This window comes from Punctularia strigosozonata (assembly GCF_000264995.1).
Source record: "Punctularia strigosozonata HHB-11173 SS5 unplaced genomic scaffold PUNSTscaffold_4, whole genome shotgun sequence".
Taxonomy (NCBI): Eukaryota; Fungi; Basidiomycota; class Agaricomycetes; order Corticiales; family Punctulariaceae; genus Punctularia; species Punctularia strigosozonata.
The window spans coordinates 1,132,756-1,147,966 of NW_006767436.1; the positions used below are offsets into that span (position 1 = coordinate 1,132,756).

At 57.9% G+C, this 15,211-nt stretch overlaps 9 protein-coding genes across 9 annotated transcripts; 6 read left to right on the top strand and 3 right to left on the bottom strand.

Moving 5' to 3' along the window:
* Positions 1–42: 42 nt before the first annotated feature.
* Positions 43–2,718, top strand: PUNSTDRAFT_43429 (uncharacterized protein; the record flags this gene model as incomplete). The annotated part of the gene is made up of 9 exons (XM_007382008.1): positions 43–89; positions 140–692; positions 743–836; positions 1,029–1,168; positions 1,219–1,580; positions 1,649–2,211; positions 2,271–2,387; positions 2,409–2,561; positions 2,615–2,718. 9 exons carry the CDS (start codon positions 43–45, stop codon positions 2,716–2,718), a joined length of 2,133 nt encoding a protein of 710 aa, XP_007382070.1.
* A 1,149-nt stretch (positions 2,719–3,867) lies between these two features.
* On the bottom strand, positions 3,868–4,903 carry PUNSTDRAFT_132647 (uncharacterized protein; the record flags this gene model as incomplete). The annotated part of the gene is made up of 4 exons (XM_007382009.1): positions 3,868–4,066; positions 4,156–4,358; positions 4,423–4,633; positions 4,710–4,903. The coding sequence occupies 4 exons, from the start codon at positions 4,901–4,903 to the stop codon at positions 3,868–3,870; spliced, it is 807 nt and encodes a 268-aa protein (XP_007382071.1).
* A 232-nt stretch (positions 4,904–5,135) lies between these two features.
* On the bottom strand, positions 5,136–6,573 carry PUNSTDRAFT_142546 (uncharacterized protein). The gene is made up of 3 exons (XM_007382010.1): positions 6,202–6,573; positions 5,444–6,148; positions 5,136–5,386 (listed from the first exon to the last, which is right to left on the bottom strand). Exons 1-3 carry the CDS (start codon positions 6,526–6,528, stop codon positions 5,369–5,371), a joined length of 1,050 nt encoding a protein of 349 aa, XP_007382072.1. The 5' UTR covers positions 6,529–6,573; the 3' UTR covers positions 5,136–5,368.
* A 139-nt stretch (positions 6,574–6,712) lies between these two features.
* PUNSTDRAFT_112394 (uncharacterized protein) lies at positions 6,713–7,806 on the top strand (the record flags this gene model as incomplete). The annotated part of the gene is made up of 6 exons (XM_007382011.1): positions 6,713–6,726; positions 6,779–6,842; positions 6,896–6,981; positions 7,035–7,324; positions 7,387–7,548; positions 7,601–7,806. 6 exons carry the CDS (start codon positions 6,713–6,715, stop codon positions 7,804–7,806), a joined length of 822 nt encoding a protein of 273 aa, XP_007382073.1.
* Positions 7,807–8,016: 210 nt separating this feature from the next.
* PUNSTDRAFT_112395 (EF-hand) lies at positions 8,017–8,882 on the bottom strand (the record flags this gene model as incomplete). The annotated part of the gene is made up of 6 exons (XM_007382012.1): positions 8,017–8,046; positions 8,112–8,213; positions 8,263–8,396; positions 8,461–8,678; positions 8,741–8,765; positions 8,819–8,882. The coding sequence occupies 6 exons, from the start codon at positions 8,880–8,882 to the stop codon at positions 8,017–8,019; spliced, it is 573 nt and encodes a 190-aa protein (XP_007382074.1).
* A 402-nt stretch (positions 8,883–9,284) lies between these two features.
* On the top strand, positions 9,285–9,957 carry PUNSTDRAFT_28641 (uncharacterized protein; the record flags this gene model as incomplete). The annotated part of the gene is made up of 4 exons (XM_007382013.1): positions 9,285–9,364; positions 9,433–9,512; positions 9,584–9,615; positions 9,670–9,957. Coding segments are annotated over 4 exons (480 nt in total), but the record flags the coding sequence as incomplete, so codon positions are not given.
* Positions 9,958–10,575: 618 nt separating this feature from the next.
* On the top strand, positions 10,576–10,767 carry PUNSTDRAFT_30662 (uncharacterized protein; the record flags this gene model as incomplete). The annotated part of the gene is made up of 1 exon (XM_007382014.1): positions 10,576–10,767. A coding segment is annotated over one exon (192 nt), but the record flags the coding sequence as incomplete, so codon positions are not given.
* A 437-nt stretch (positions 10,768–11,204) lies between these two features.
* Positions 11,205–12,796, top strand: PUNSTDRAFT_132652 (uncharacterized protein; the record flags this gene model as incomplete). Its single annotated transcript, XM_007382015.1, has 4 exons — positions 11,205–11,355; positions 11,425–11,709; positions 11,778–12,213; positions 12,292–12,796. 4 exons carry the CDS (start codon positions 11,205–11,207, stop codon positions 12,794–12,796), a joined length of 1,377 nt encoding a protein of 458 aa, XP_007382077.1.
* A 271-nt stretch (positions 12,797–13,067) lies between these two features.
* PUNSTDRAFT_112398 (uncharacterized protein) lies at positions 13,068–15,188 on the top strand (the record flags this gene model as incomplete). The annotated part of the gene is made up of 16 exons (XM_007382016.1): positions 13,068–13,202; positions 13,341–13,387; positions 13,450–13,488; positions 13,547–13,600; positions 13,649–13,717; positions 13,777–13,882; positions 13,941–14,069; positions 14,121–14,249; positions 14,302–14,358; positions 14,408–14,438; positions 14,492–14,539; positions 14,589–14,614; positions 14,664–14,708; positions 14,763–14,877; positions 14,929–15,020; positions 15,072–15,188. 16 exons carry the CDS (start codon positions 13,068–13,070, stop codon positions 15,186–15,188), a joined length of 1,239 nt encoding a protein of 412 aa, XP_007382078.1.
* Positions 15,189–15,211: the final 23 nt, after the last annotated feature.

The following is a 15,211-nucleotide window of genomic DNA, read 5'->3' on the forward strand; positions in this document are numbered from 1 at the left end:
TAGGCTAAGGTGGAAGGAGCTCGCGTACGAACCATCAGCTAGATGAGTACCTCTGCCACGTCCTTGTCTCCGTTGGGAATGGATCAAGAGTACGTCCAGCGCCCTGAGACGTTTCATGTCAAAGCTAATACGCTAAAAGGTCTCAACTTGCTGGGCTTCCCTCGCCCGGTTATGGCAGAGGTGCTGTAGTAGGCAGGGATGATTCCGATGAAGAAGAGTTTGTATATCCTGGCGGAGAGGACATAACGTCTGGTATGGATGGAACAGATGCGGATAAACAGCCGTCGAAAGTGGCTTCGGCGCCTGGTGCCGAGGAAGAGGAGTTTGTCTACCCTATCACCGAAACGGAAACGGGTATACACACGGAAGGACGGACAAGTTCGCCATCGGCGGAAGAATATCCCGTGCCTCCCCCTCAAGAAACGTCTCTGGTGCACCCCCATCCAACACTGGCTCAATTGGAGGCGCTCTACACTGCTGCGTCATCCGGGGATTTGCACTTATTCCAGAACGTTTTCCGCAATACCCTCGAGAGCGCCAATCTCGAGCCCTTCACGCTAGCGAATGATGCGTCATCTCGTACGGGTCTGAACTCCTTGCATGCTGCTGCCAGCAGGGGTCATCTTGCAATTGTGAAATGGCTCGTGGAAGAGTGCGGAGCCATGCCAGATCTAGAGGATAAGGAAGGCGAGGTCCGTGCATATCAACTCCCTAAACGAAGATTTGACCAACGTCACTGCAGACGGCCGTACACAAAGCTGCCCTTAATGGGCATTTACCTGTCATAGCATACCTCCTTCCGGAGAAGGCCGACGTTCACGCTCAAGATGCCGATGGTTGGACGGCTCTGCATAATGCCTGCTCCAAGGGATATCTGGATGTAGTTCGATGGCTTTGCGAAGATGGGAATGCTATTTCAGAAGTTGACGGGGTTCGGGGAGTGGACGCACGAAGCAAGGGAGGATGGACGCCCCTCAGTTCGTGCTTCCAATGAGACCCGTTTTCTCTGCTGATTCGCGATCTTCCAGTGAATGCTGCTTCAAAGGGCCATCTACCTGTCGTCCTATATCTCCTTACTAAACAATCCGCGGACCCTCTCGTGCGCAATAATTGGGGAGAAACTGCATTTGATGTTGCTGCTGCGGTATTCGAAATTTATATCTGCGAGGTGCGTCGGTATGTATACGATTCGAATCAACTAGTCTTACATTCGCCTAGGTTCTATTGAAAGCCGAATCTGAGCGATGGCGTGGTACCACGGTGCCGTACAACCCTCTACGCGTTCACACTACAGTCCCTCTCGTATTATATGAGAATCAGCGCCTTGACGTCCGATTTAAGACGCTGGCTATATCTGGTGGCGTACCGAAATTCTCTGCATCAGGTCTTGGCAGGCGAGGGCGAAGGGCGCCTTTCGAGCTCAAACTGCCTGTACGAGATGAAGAAACCGGCAAGAAATATGTTGGAGCGTGGCGGAGTGATGTGCAGCTTCCTTCGCGTCACGACCCATGGATATTGCCTGCCCCGATCCATCACGATGGGCCCGTCCAGGACAGTGCTGAACGCAGTCATTTCTGGCTGTAAGTATCTCTCTGACCTCAATTATGACGTTCGGAACTGACCTTTCACACAAAATGTATCATTACAGCTCAGATTGGACGCTCGATGTCACGCATCCCGGGGTTGACGCTGAGGAGGGATGGCAATACGCGCGGAGCTTCGACGATCCCGAAGATCAGTGGGCTGCGGAGCCGCCTCCTCCGCTCCAGCGACTGCTTAGCGGTAGTGGCGCGATGACTGCTGGACTTGGCACGCCGACAGCTCGAAGTAATAGCGGGTCTGGCACTTCCACACCACACTCCCACAAATGGGTTCGACGTAGACGATGGGTTCGGGTCATGCGAAGGCGCCTGGATATACCTCCCATGCCATTCCTCCAACCCGACGGCAACATGTATCACCTTGCAGAGGATGGCACGCTCATCCCTCATTTTCAGGAGGATGATTACCACACAGGAGGGGCTGATGGACAGGAATTGGGTTCTATGCCAGCTTCAGCGCTTGGATTGGCGAACGATTACGTTGCTCGGGCACGCTACCTCGCTGGGACGCCGCACCCAGACGCCGATGGCTCAGCGTCCGCCCTGGAGGCGCGACGTGCCATTGCTAAACTGGAGAGAGCTACAACCGAATTACGTCAGGGTATCCTCGGTAGGGAGCTCATATCACTATTTTCTTACCGGTTGTTGATCCATGATCCATGCTATTAGGTGATTCCGACGCGGAACGTCGGACGCAAGGCGAAGTGTTGCTGAACGCATACAACAGGGAGCTGCAAAGACGAAGGCTAGCCGCAGGTGCACAAGGACTGCTCATCTCAGGGCATGGTACGTTTAGCTGCCATACAGTATTCCAATACGGCGGCTCATTTTTGGCAGCCGAAGATGACGCAGAGGAAGACGACGATTCAGATGAGGAGTTCCATTATCCTGGCGCTTCTCCCGTTGAGACTCCTCGTGCTGGTCCAAGAGCGTCATCGTCCGGAAACTCGGATTACTTCAGTAGACCCACAGTTCATCGAGCCCCAACTGACTTGACTCCGCAGTTGTCACAGGCTCCCGAATTCCGGGTACCTACTCACGAAGCGCCTCAGAAAGTGATGACCCCGCGATGGGCTCCTCCAACGCCTCATCATATGCACGCCGTATGGGAGCGTGACGAACACGTCTCTGAATGTCGTGAATGCCATAGGCGTTTCAACTTCTTGAATAGAAGAGTACGTTTGCATGCATTCTGTCCGTCATCAACGTGCTGACCTCGGTTTTATAGCATGTAAGATCTGAGATGGTCGACGCCGCGCAGAATAACTGACGGGTTTCTAGCACTGCCGCCGATGCGGTCGGATATTCTGCGATCGCTGTTCTTCTTACCGCGCCCTCTTGGATCCTTCCGACGTGGTCCATGACCCTGCGTTGCCCGAAAGCGGGTCCGGTTCCTCGTCACATCGGGTTTGCCAAGGCTGCTATGATGAAGTTACTGCCGCCGTTCCATCGCGGTTCCAAGGGCCCAGGACTGGGTCCCTTGAGCGCATAGTCATTGATCAAGATCGATTGTCGGTCCCCCGTTCAAGGCAGCGTTCGAGCTCACAATTGAGCGATCTCGCAGAGTACGTACAAACCTCGTCAAGGCCTTCGTTCAACTCTGACGCCATGCAGATGTCCCGTTTGCGCGCAGAATCTACTAGACCTGGGTCCATCAGAGATGCAAGAACTCCATGTCAAAAATTGTCTGGAGGGCGGAAACGGCGCGGCTTCTCAGGCTGCAAAGTACCTGGTATATCAGCTTCCGGCGCAATCAGTCCTTATTGGCATAGAGTGTACGTTTAGAACCTTCATCCTCGCTGTCCGACTGCCAAACACCTTCTCAGGCGTGATATGTCTGGAGGAATTTACCGAGGGATCTATGGTGGCTCGCCTGAGCTGCCTGTGCAGTTTTCACAACAGTGCGTGGATCAAACGCCGCACTTCTATATATTGATTGGCTGACTTGTCCGGGCCGGTCAAGCCTGCTTATCCTCCTGGTTGCAACGTGGGAGAAGCTGCCCCGTACACGCGCGGTGAAGGCCTGCACAATTGCATCTGTGGGCAAGTCGACCGTCCCTCACTTATTACTTTCGAGGTCAGTCGAGCCTTTGGGCACAGAAAACCGGACATTTCCGCATAATGTCTGCACTAGTTGCGACCGGATGATGGCAAGCCCACAATAATGAGACCATTAATGGAATGCAAGGCAAAGGATAATAGAATTACAATACATATGCGAAATCGAAGGAATATGCGACTGTTTCTGTTAGACGTATGGCAAGTACTACGACTCGGATTCGTATAGCGTATTATATGGTATGCGGGTGGTATCGATACGGATCACGTCCGAGAAAACTTCGTCGGGCTCGACAATCTGCTGCCCCTTGATGCCATCTTGATTGTCGTCCTCGTCCCACCAGGTCGAGGGATCGTCATCCTCGTCCGAATCGTCTTCGAGATCGGAGTCGGTCGGCTTGTGGTTCCTGGAGAAGGCACCCGAGAACGAGAGCATGATTAGGACGATATGCAGTCAGCCCTTGTAGCGTGTGGGAAGATAACAGGATGAACTGACATGAACGCCCAAATTCGGGCTTCTTGCTCTTTCCGGCTCAGGACTTCGCCCGGTATTGGGATGCCTTGCCGCCGTTTCTTGTCGATGATATCGCGTTGTCGTTGGAGTTCCAACTGGTGCGCTTCGCGTTCGATCTCAATGGCTTCTTGTAGTGTGAACATGCTATCGCTTGGATTGACATGACTTTGGGATGGTTGGGGGGCCTGTATATCGATCGAAAGGTCAGCGGACGGATCGCACTCCTCCATGCCGAAAGGGTAAACGTACATATCGCGCTAATGCTCGTTGCTTTGCCCCGATGGCGCGGGGCATAGTAGATTGCGACTGTGAGTCGACGCTCATCTTGCCTTCACTGTCGATGGTCGTGTTCTGGAGTCCGCGCCTGATCTCGTCCACTCCGACGAGCTCAACTAGGCGTGCCTCAATGCGAGCCTGCTCGGCCGAGATGCGCTGAACATACGTAGATGATGATGGTGTTCTGCGTGCCGACACGCGACAAGACAATGTTAGCATCGGAACCTCGTGGATGGACATCCGAGGGGGGTGAGACATACGGTGCGGTAAGGATCTTAGCGTTGCGTTCGTGGGCCTCGCGTAACTCACGAACGGACATTTGTCCTATGGGTGTCTGACGCGGCCTGGGAGGCGCACGGAACCCATGGGGTACGGTGCTCGTTGACTGGCGCCGACGAGTAGGAGAAGTACCGGTCGGTGACCCCGCGCGGCTGCTCCGGGGGGAGGTAGACATCTGTCTCTCGCTCGCGGTGCTGGGGGGTGAAGATATCGGACGGTGTATCGAATGTCAGTAGTGGCGTATTGCGGGCGATGGGCAGGGTGGAAAGTCGGAGGCTACGCTACGCAGTATATGGGCCGTCGCTTATATGCGTCCAGAGATTAGCAGTTCTCCGGATTAGGCAGGACCCCTAGCAGACGTGGAACACACATTCCGTTTTCTGCATGCTTCCCGCTCGAGTCACGGAAGGATCCATCATCAACCGCAGGCAGTCTACGGCGAGGGGAAGCAACAGACGAGTACACTGGTACAGATTATTCGAGACGACATGATAGCACAATCACAGCTGGTGGAACAGTTTTCATACATATTGACACAGCCCAAACCTGACACCCTTCTTCCATCGAGTCAACCGCGAACGATGTTGCAACAATAGTGGAGCAATACACCCTCCGTACGGCTTTTTGCCTACGGCAGCTTCTAAGAATACATGTCACCCTGCCGACGTTGTCAGCACCCACAACACGATTGTCCGCATATAGGCATGTCACTCACCGCGCCGGGGGGCATAAAGTCGTCATTGTCAGGATCGCGCAGGTTACCAAAACCTGGCATGCCTCGACCCAGAGGCTGCCCACGGCCTGGGAAACCTGGTCCGAGGCTGGGACCGACGGGGTCAAAGCGTGCGCCAGGAGGGGCGCCCAAAGGAGGCAAATAGCCGTCGCCGCCCCACGGTCCCGTAGGCTCACCGCCGAACGGGCTGCCCATCCCGCCTCGGCGGGGACCGAACATGGGGTGGTTCGGGCCGACGAACATGCCGTCTCCCGACGCGCCCGGGAAGAGCGGCGGCGGCGCGAACGGGTTCACGCCTGCGGGGAACGGGTCGCGGTCGCGCCTGCCGATCTCGAGCGGGTTCTGGGGAGGTATGTGCGAGTAGGGTTGGCCGGGGATGTACGGCGGCTCGGGCGGCGCGTTGGGACGCGGCTGTGCGGGCGCCGGCTGCCTGCCTGGCGGAGGTGCGCGGTCGCCCGCGTTGGTGGACGTGTTGGTTGAGTCCTCCGTGTAGCCCTCCTTCCTGAGCCCAGGGACGAGCTTTTGTACGATCTGGACCTTGAAGAGGGAGAGCAGGTCGGCTACGCGGTTGGAGGCGATGAAACCGTGCACGAGCGGTGGTGCGTCTGCTGCCGAAAGATCGTGAGGGAAGAACGAGGGCGATGTGAAGTCATTGGTAGGTATATCGAGCGACGCGGCTTTGTCGCTCTAAAACGAGTCAGATCAGACATATATCAAACGTCGTTGGACAGGTCACGTACTTCGAGCGCGATCGCGTTGACCATCGTGCGCGTCCCGAGTTTCGTGACCTTGACCAGGAACTCGAGGCTGCTTTGCTCATGCTTATATCTGAGCGCGTAGTGTCCCGGACCATGAGCGTTCCATCCTTCAGGAAGTGCGTTGTTCTCGTAAGACTGGATCGCCGACGATTCGTCCGTCCCAACGAGCCTGAAGGCCAGATTGGTCAAAGCGGCATGGAAGAGGGCAACCACGGCATCCTGCGGCGAGCTGAGCGATCTGGAGGTGGTAGGTAGTAGGTTCGGAAGGCGAGAGAGCACTGCAGAGGGATCAAGAATGTTTTGAGCCATGATCGATGAAGTGTAGAATGAGAGAGGGCAGACTGCACCTTGGCTGTCCGAGCCTTCTTCAAGTATCGGGCCCGCGGGGGTGACGCATGCCAGGAGCCAGGACCCATAGAGGATGCACAGCCACGAATTCAGCACATTCCCCGCCGCCGTCGCGCTCAGCAAGCGCCAGCCAGCAGTATCCATCATGCCGTCCTCAGCGTATGTTGCCCATACTTCTGGCGCACACGAGCATCTTACACGATAAACACAGGGTGTCCTTGTACTTGGACCCGCAGATACGGGACTGGGTCCTTTTCCCCATCACGGTGGTTATGGTACGTTCACAGAACTCCGGCGTAATGATTTGCTTGTTGACGGTGTTCGGAAGATCCTCGTAGGGATACTAAGACATTACGTCGTCTCCCTACTGCAATCTACACCTAAGAAACTCAGCCGTGCGCAACTGCGCGAGCAGTGCGTCGGCCCCATGCTACGTCTCCTCGCAGCCGCTCATCCCTGCTTCGCAGACGCGCCCTCACGCGCGCCCAGATCCTCCGCGCAACGGCGGCCAACTCCCCCATACCGCCGACGCACTACAAGGCCATCTCGCAGTCGTTGATCCAGGCCTTCTCGACCGGCCAGTACCTGAAAGACGGCCCGCCGAAGGAGAACGAGCAGGTGAAGCCGCCGAACCCGTTGACGGACCCGGGCCAGATGGAGGGCATGATGGCCGGGATGAAGACGCAGATGGTGATGATGGGCCCGCAGATGGTGCTCATGGGTTGGATCAACTTTTTCTTCCAGGGATTCGTGTTGAGTGCGTTGTTCTTCGTTGTCACGTTTATATCAGAGAGCGCACTGATGACGCTCCGGATACAGTCAAGCTGCCGTTCCCGCTCACGCTTGGCTTCAAGTCGATGCTTCAACGAGGGATCGAGACGCAGGACATGGACGTCCGCTTCGTTTCGTCACTTTCTTGGTATTTCCTCAACTTCTTTGGCCTGAATGGCCTTTATCGACTCATACTCGGGGGCGACAACGGTAACGCTCTATTGTCCTGTTCAAGGCGAGGCATTCACGAACGCTTCCACAGCCGCGGACGCATCGCGGGATATGGCGATGTCCCCGTTCGCCAACATGGCAAACCAGCAAGCCGCTCCTGGCCAGCCGCAGGATTTCAACAAGCTGTTCAAGGCCGAGAAGGACAACCTCGAGTTCTCGGAAGGCGTGTACACATGGCTGGGCCAGGACGTGGAGGATCGAGTGTTGAGGAAATACGGCAGGCTGCCTTCACCCTGACGCAAGAGCAGATGTAGGTGTAGAAATACATTCTATGTATCTGAATGGCAAACAACAACACATGCTGGAATACCTACTGATGAGTCCGGCGGCGAAAATACAACGGCATTGGCTGTTCTGTTCTGTCAGGATAATACGAATAGGGGGCATTGGGTATATGGCGAGCCATGGAACGGGGGGGCGTTATGCGGTCCGTCGATAGATCGCGGATCATACCAAGCCGTCGTATAACGACAACGCCTGTGAGGTGGTGGTGGGGATCAGCACGAGGTCCGGTCAAGTCGGGCACCCGGTGACCGACGCACCTGCACGATGGTGGGGTCTTGTTTGCTGCCTTCGACAAACTCGTCGTAGGTCAGTTTGGCGTCCTTGTCCCGGTCCATGTTCCGGAAGATCTTGTCGACTCGCTATACCGCAATCGTCAGCTTGGATCCATTCTTAGGGAGTTGTACTTGCCTTTTCGGGGGTGTCCTCGTCGGCGGGGAGCTTGACCATCTTGCCGGTCATCTTGTATATAGACTGGACGATCTGGAGCATCTCGTCGTACGTGATGAACCCGTCTCCGTCGATATCGTACAGCTGGAAGGCCCCTGGACGTTGGATGAGCTCGGGTTCGGCGTGTCGATCTAGGCGCCCGGGAGTTGCGGTACGTACACTTGAGCTTTTCGTCTAGCCGGCCGCGGGAGGTGATGCTGAGGGCGCAGATGAACTCTTTGAAATCGATGGTGCCGTTCTTGTTCTCGTCAAAGACGTTGAAGACGTAGTCGGCGAACTCGCCGGGGTCGCCAAAGGGGAAGAACTGCTTGTAGATCCGGCTGAACTCGGTCTTGTCGAGCTGGCCGGAGGGGCAGTCCTTCAGGAAGCCCTTGTACCTGTGAAAACTCGTCGGATCGGGGCGCAGACGGTGTGGGGACGAGAAGAAGGGGTGTGATACCATTGTTGGAGCTCGCGCTTGTCGACTGTTGGGCGGGGGGTGAGCGGGGGCCGGGCTGGGGGACGCGGGGGGACGCACAGTAGGTGTGTTTCTGGAGATCGGCGAGCTGCTCGGGGGAAAGCTTTGACTGCGACTTGCCCATGGTCGGTGGAGGACGGGGAGGAGGAGGAGGGACGGGAGTGCCTAGTGCTCAGGACGCTGGGTCTACAGCCATCGGCGTCGCGCAGGCGGTGCCAAGCGGGAGCGGTGTGCGGACTGGGATGTGCCGGGTGACGTAAGGCGTGGGTTCCCGATATGGTGGCTGCCTCGAGGAGCTGAAACGGCGGCGAGCGCCGTGCAGAGGACGGGGGAGCAGCGCGAGCAGCCCAGACGGACGCCCACATATCTTACGCTCGACATACGCCCGACATATCCCACCAGAGCACACCCGCGCCCCGAGCACATATGGCCGTTCCCAGACACCCCAATCAACCCAATCGCCCGCTTTAAGCGCCTGACGACCCATCTCAGCCCTTGTCCTCCGCCCTCATAGCCCGCGTCCGTCATGTGCTACGTCCAAGGCTCCATCGACCAGGCCACCGCCGTCTGCCCCATGTGCAAGGTCTACAAGCCCACCGGCGCGAGGTACGCACCCCGTCCCCCGCTCGCCGCACCCCGCCCCGCTCACGCCCCGATCCGCGCCCCCCCGCCAGGTGCCCGCACATCAGGGAGACGTGCACCAATCGCGCCAACCACCCCCGCGGCAACGTCGTCTACCTCAAGAACCCCGAAGGTCCGTGCAGTCCCCAGCCCCCCGGTGCCCGATATCACTGCCCGTCGCTGATCATGACGTCGTCCCATCAGTCCCGACCTTCAAGGGCTGCGGATACTGCAAGGTATGCCCGCCCCCTCTCGAGCCCGCACGCCGCTCATCCCCGCCGTCCTCGCAGTGGGCCAACGCCAACCCGCCGTCGAAAGCCGCCGGTTACAACAATGCCGGTTGGCCCGGATGCTGTCGCCCGCCCAGGGAGGACGACAAACGGCTGATCAGCGCCGCCGACTGGCTCGCCGTCTCGCTCGTCCACCACGTCAACATCCCCGCCGACGTCCGCGCCGCGCTCGAGGGCGCCGGCGTCAAGGTGCCCACGATCAAGGTCGCCGCCAGCCAGGGCTCGCCCAAGGGCACCTCCGCCACCATCACGCCCACCAAGCCCAACGCCTCGCCGCGCACCACGCCGATCGCCATCCCGACCAAGGCCAGGGCCGGCACCGCCAGCCCGCAGCAGGTCTCGTCGTCCCTCACCCCCGTCCGCGAGACGTCCAAGGCCGGCATCCACTCGTCTCCGAAGACAGTCGCCGCCGCCGACGACCACCCCGCCCGCGAGCCGTCCAAGCTCAGCTCGCCCAGGCTCATCTCGGCCGACGCCACGCTCTCCCGCCGCGCCGAGCACTCTTCGCCGAACCGCAGGCACGCCGACCTCGAGGGCGGCAGCGTGAGCCGCCGCGGATCCGTCCAGCGGACGTCGGTCACCGCGCTCGCGGCGGCCATGAGCGGCGCGGCCATCGCCGACGATAAACGGCCCTCGCTGGCTCGCCGGGCCTCGACCGCCGGTACAGGTACGGGCACGGGCTCGGGCTCGGGCGCCAGGCAGCGCGCGGCCCCGTCCCCTCCGCGCTCCGGTGAGAGCGGAGCAAGCGCCCCGCAGTCGACTCCGACGTCGAATCGCCAGCGCCGGCAGAGCACGAGCTTGGAAGACATGCCCACGCCCGTCCTTGCGCCCGTCAAGACCTCGGTGCCCGCCGCCAAGTCGCTCAATTCGGCCAGCAGCAGCGCCAGCACGAGCAGCGGCGGCTCGCTGAGCGATAACAACACGATCACGTCCGAGGGATTCACCGATTACCTCTCCGACGAGTCGGACGCCGAGATCCAGCGCCAGGCGGAGCTCAAGGCCGCGCTGCTCGCGCAGAACCACGCGGAGGAGGTGGAGTTCAACCTTGCCAGGAAGCAGCTGCAGCGGGTCAACTTGCAGCCCCCGAAGTCGTGGAACAGCACGGTTCGGTCGAACGCCCCCGCGCACGCCCCGCTTTCGGCGTACAACTACAATGCCCCCAAGCAGTACTCCGGCTATGCCGTCTGAGCACGCGAGGGACGGGTCACATGGGTTTCTTGGCTGGTTTTCTGCTCGGTGTAACATACATAAAGGGATCCGATAAGGTGCGGGATGGACGTTCTGGGTCTGGCTCGATATCGTCATCTAGGAATATACGCTCTCATTTGTACCTCTATACATGCAATCAGAGACGGTGCTTTTTATGTACAGTACGTGCGCTGTATACATGCAACATCTGCTTCCGCACACGTCCGTATCGAGGTCGCGTGCACGTGTTGCTGTGAGGGCCCCTTCGCTTCGGGGTTCGCGCCACTCCGCCCGAAGTGACGAGCTTGAGAGAGACGAGAGGCTCTGGCCTCCACGCCGATGTCTCCATGAACCTCGCTCGACACTCCATCACCCCCACCAAGCCGGTCCTCATCCTAGACGCTAGGTTCGATGCCGACTGCGCCATATTCACCGTCTCCACCCCGGCCGGCTTTGCCGTGTACCAGTCCCACCCGCTGAGGCTGCTCCGGACGCGAGGTGAGAGGCCTGCCGCCATCGGACTCGGCGGGGATACGAAGAACTGATCGCGCGGAACGTCCCGATCAGAGATCACCGGAGGCACGCTGACCACCGTCCTACCTTGCCATACCTCGTCGCTGCTGTTCCTCGTCGGGGGAGGGCGCAGTCCGCGGTACCCTCCGAACAAGGTCGTCTTCTGGGACGATGCGCTGGGCAAGGAGGTAGCCGAACTCGAATTCCGCGAGCGAGTGCGCGGCCTGGCGTGCAGGCGCGGATGGCTCGCCGTCGCTCTCAGGCGGCGCGTGGTCGTCTTTCAGCTCGGCGCGAGCGTGTCGCGGTACGGAGAATGGGATACATCGGATAATCCCAGAGGTATGTAAGTGCGCGATCCTCGATCGTATCGCGCCCGGTTGTGCTCACGATCCCGGATGCCATCGTAGGGCTCTTGACGCTGGCGACCGGCGCGTACGCCACGCTCCTGGCTATACCGGGTAAACAGCTCGGCCACGTCCACCTCGTCCACCTACCCCCGTGCGCCCCTCCGACGCCCGTGGGCCCTCCGTCCGCCCCGCCACCCAAGCCTCCGCCGCCGCTACGCGGCGATCCCGTCCCGATCATCGCCGCCCACACCTCGGCGCTGAACACGTTGACGTCCTCGCCCTCCGGCAGGCTGCTCGCCACGACGTCGGAGCGCGGCACCCTCGTTCGCGTCTGGGATGCGCACACGGGCAAGCTCGCGCGGGAATTCCGGCGGGGGAGCGACAAGGCGGTGATCTACGGCGTTGCGTTCCGGCCCGACGAGGCTGAGCTATGCGTCTGGAGCGATAAGGGCACCGTGCACGTTTTCGCGCTGGTTTCATCAGGTCCAGGCCCGTCGTGCGTGCCTTGCAATTGCTCCCTGTTTATCTGAGCGGCCAGAGTGTATACTGACTCGGGTCCGTTGTCGTGTTGCAGGAATCGCCAATCGACGTTCTCGCCCTTGACGCCCTTCCTGCCGCTGCCCAAGTACTTCGACTCGGAGTGGTCGTACGCGCAGTATCGGATACCCGCGCAGTCGGCGCATATCTCTTTATCGGCGCCTGGACCGAGGCCGTCCACGGAGGACGTGGTCGACGAGGAGCGCTGCGTGGTCGGCTGGATCGAGGCTCCTAGAGAAGACGAGCGCAAGGGCGAATTTCAGCTGATCGTTCTTACATACTCCGGGGGATGGTATCGACTATCGTTGCCGAAGTCTGGGACGTCGGGATCCGGTGCGCATAATCAGCAGCGGCACCCAACCTCGCCGATGTCGAGCTCTCCCCCGAGCGTGAAGAATTTCCCTGGTGTCAGGTCGCGTGCGCGCTCCAGCAGCGGGTCCTCGGCTCGGGGTCGCGACAAGGGCAAGGAGCGGGAGCATGAAGGTCGCGATTGCACCTTGCAGGAGTTCCGCCGCTTCGGACGCTGGGATGGTTGGGGCTGATGAGCTCTGTCGCATCATCGTCGTGGACACATCTCGCTGCATTATACCATCTCTTCCCCCCGCTTGCACGCTGCGCATCTGTATACATATAACACCGTCATGCAGTTGGATGATACCATGTACGCTCTCGGTTCACGACCCTCCTCTCATATTACGCATTGCATAGATAACGGGACGATGGCTGTGCTATATATCCAAGCTTGACCTCACTTCGTACCGCGACCACTGGCACGACGACATAGCGCATCGTGCTGATCATTGCGAGCACGTTATGGGGGTCATTAGCATAGTCTGCCCTTATGGCCATGGATCTTCGACATGTGGATACTGTTCACCTCCTGGAAGACGCTCTGCAACGCGCTCGAGCTATAAATTCGACCTTGATCCTCTTCAGCTATCTTGCGAGGTACTACTTATCTCCGAGCCTGTCTGGAATCCCAGCTTGATGTGGTGCTTTTTCTCTCGCCACATATATAGGTGTATCAGAAGGTACTGTGGTGTTTGCGCTATGTTCTACGGTGCTGAATCAGACGCCTGCCCGCAGATGATTGATCGCGGGTGGAGACGCAGCGGCGCATTCTGCTACAAACCGTATGATCCTGCAATACATGGTCAAAGGTCGCAGGTCTGAGGCATGAATATGCTCTGCACAGGGATTTGAAGCGATCGTGTTGCCCTCAGTACACCATCAAGTACTGTGACGCCCATCTCTTTGATACCCGCGTGTTAAACGCCTACTATAACTCGCAGGTTGGATGCACTGGAATTCAAACCTACAAAGAGTCAGAGAAAGGCGATGAGCAGGTAACGTCATATTTCTGCTTGGCAAATGCTGCATCGTGACATCGTAAGGTGGACGCGGTTCGTCGTCCACGGTGACAATGAGCTCCCGCCGTCGGCTATGGATACTGATGGGGGAAAGTGAGCGGCATAACTTGCGACAAAAAGCATGGGAGCCTGAATGTTGTTGATATGCGTAGCCCGGCCAAGAAAACTACGAAGCTTCCGCCTTTCTCCCTGGTACACGCCGTTCATGCGTCAGAGAGCGACTTCGTGCGCAACGGCAAGTACAAACACAAATTTGAGGTGGGTGTCCCTTTCTGAGTACTGTGCATAAATCATCTGGACTGATGAAGATGCTTAGGTCTCTCTTGAATTCGCCTCGTATGACGTCGAGAAGTTCCGGCTATTTGAGAGATATCAGGACGACATACACAACGACGACAGTACCCCTGCTGGATTCAAGGGTTTCCTCGTAGAGACGCCTCTGATAGTACATGCTTACGGTTATGACACCAGTTGAATTTACTGATGTTTACTGCAGAGAGAAGAGATTCAATATGGGAAAGCTCCTCCGAAGCATCTGCCCACCCACTACGGCTCCTACCACCAGACGTATCGTCTGGATGGCGAACTAATCGCCATTGGGGTCATTGACATCCTCCCTACATGTGTACGTCTCTAAGAATTCGCGGATCCGTCTAGGTTTGAAACGGGGAAACAAGGTTTCCAGCGTGTACTTCATGTACGATAAGAAATGGGAGAGGTTCTCGTTGGGGAAGGTGCGTCGCTGGTGCCATAGCGGTCGATGGCGATCTTATTGGTGTGCAGCTTAGTGCCATGCGCGAGGCTGCCTTGGCCCGTACGCTGATCGGAGATTGTCCAAATAAAGCCCTAACACGTATTATATTGCAGAAGAAATGCATGAGCACGGCCTTCCAAACATGAATGCGCAGTACATGGGCAAGTAATGCATTGATTGCCCCTTATAGTCGCTGAGCTCGATACCTAGGCTTCTACATCCACTCTTGCCCGAAGGTAAGCCGATGACACCCCTCAAAGAGGTGTCTCTGACGTAATATCTCAGATGCGCTACAAAGGAGACTTTGCTCCGTCCTATCTGCTGGACCCCGTGCGCACTATCACTTACAGGCGTGATGCACGCAAACGATTAAACGATAAACAGGAAACTTATTCGTGGCACACTCTCGAGTCGTGTCGACCGCTTCTGGAGAAGAACAGATATGCCTGCTTTGCACACCCAGAGCATTCCATCGCAGGTCCCGGACCAACCAAAGAAGGTGGGACTCTGGCCGTCTTGCATTATGGCCGTGCTCAATTCTCGTTCCCAGATCCTGTACCGGAAGTACCGAAATCTGTTCTGAACAACGTGAAACTCATGGCTGGCCTTGAGAATGGTGCCGTACTAGTGAAGTCTGCTGAGGTGGGGATTCCCAAATGTGGGTTCATGACGCGGACTGACCAGCGGCACAAGCAATCGCCCGAGTGGCAGAATCCGGATATAAGAGGGCTGCTTATCGGTGGGATCCATGCTATGGGCTTTGAACTGGCACAGGAAGTGATTTTCAACCTGATGTATACAACGAGATGAAAATATAAACGCGATCTCTAGGT

Bases quoted from the DNA above. Each gene is read 5' to 3' on its own strand.
- PUNSTDRAFT_142546 (XM_007382010.1), bottom strand. From the start codon at position 6,528: ATGGCTCAAAACATTCTTGATCCCTCTGCAGTGCTCTCTCGCCTTCCG. The intron at 6,149-6,201 runs GTACGTGACCTG...GACTCGTTTTAG, and splicing joins TCAACGCGATCGCGCTCGAA to AGCGACAAAGCCGCGTCGCT.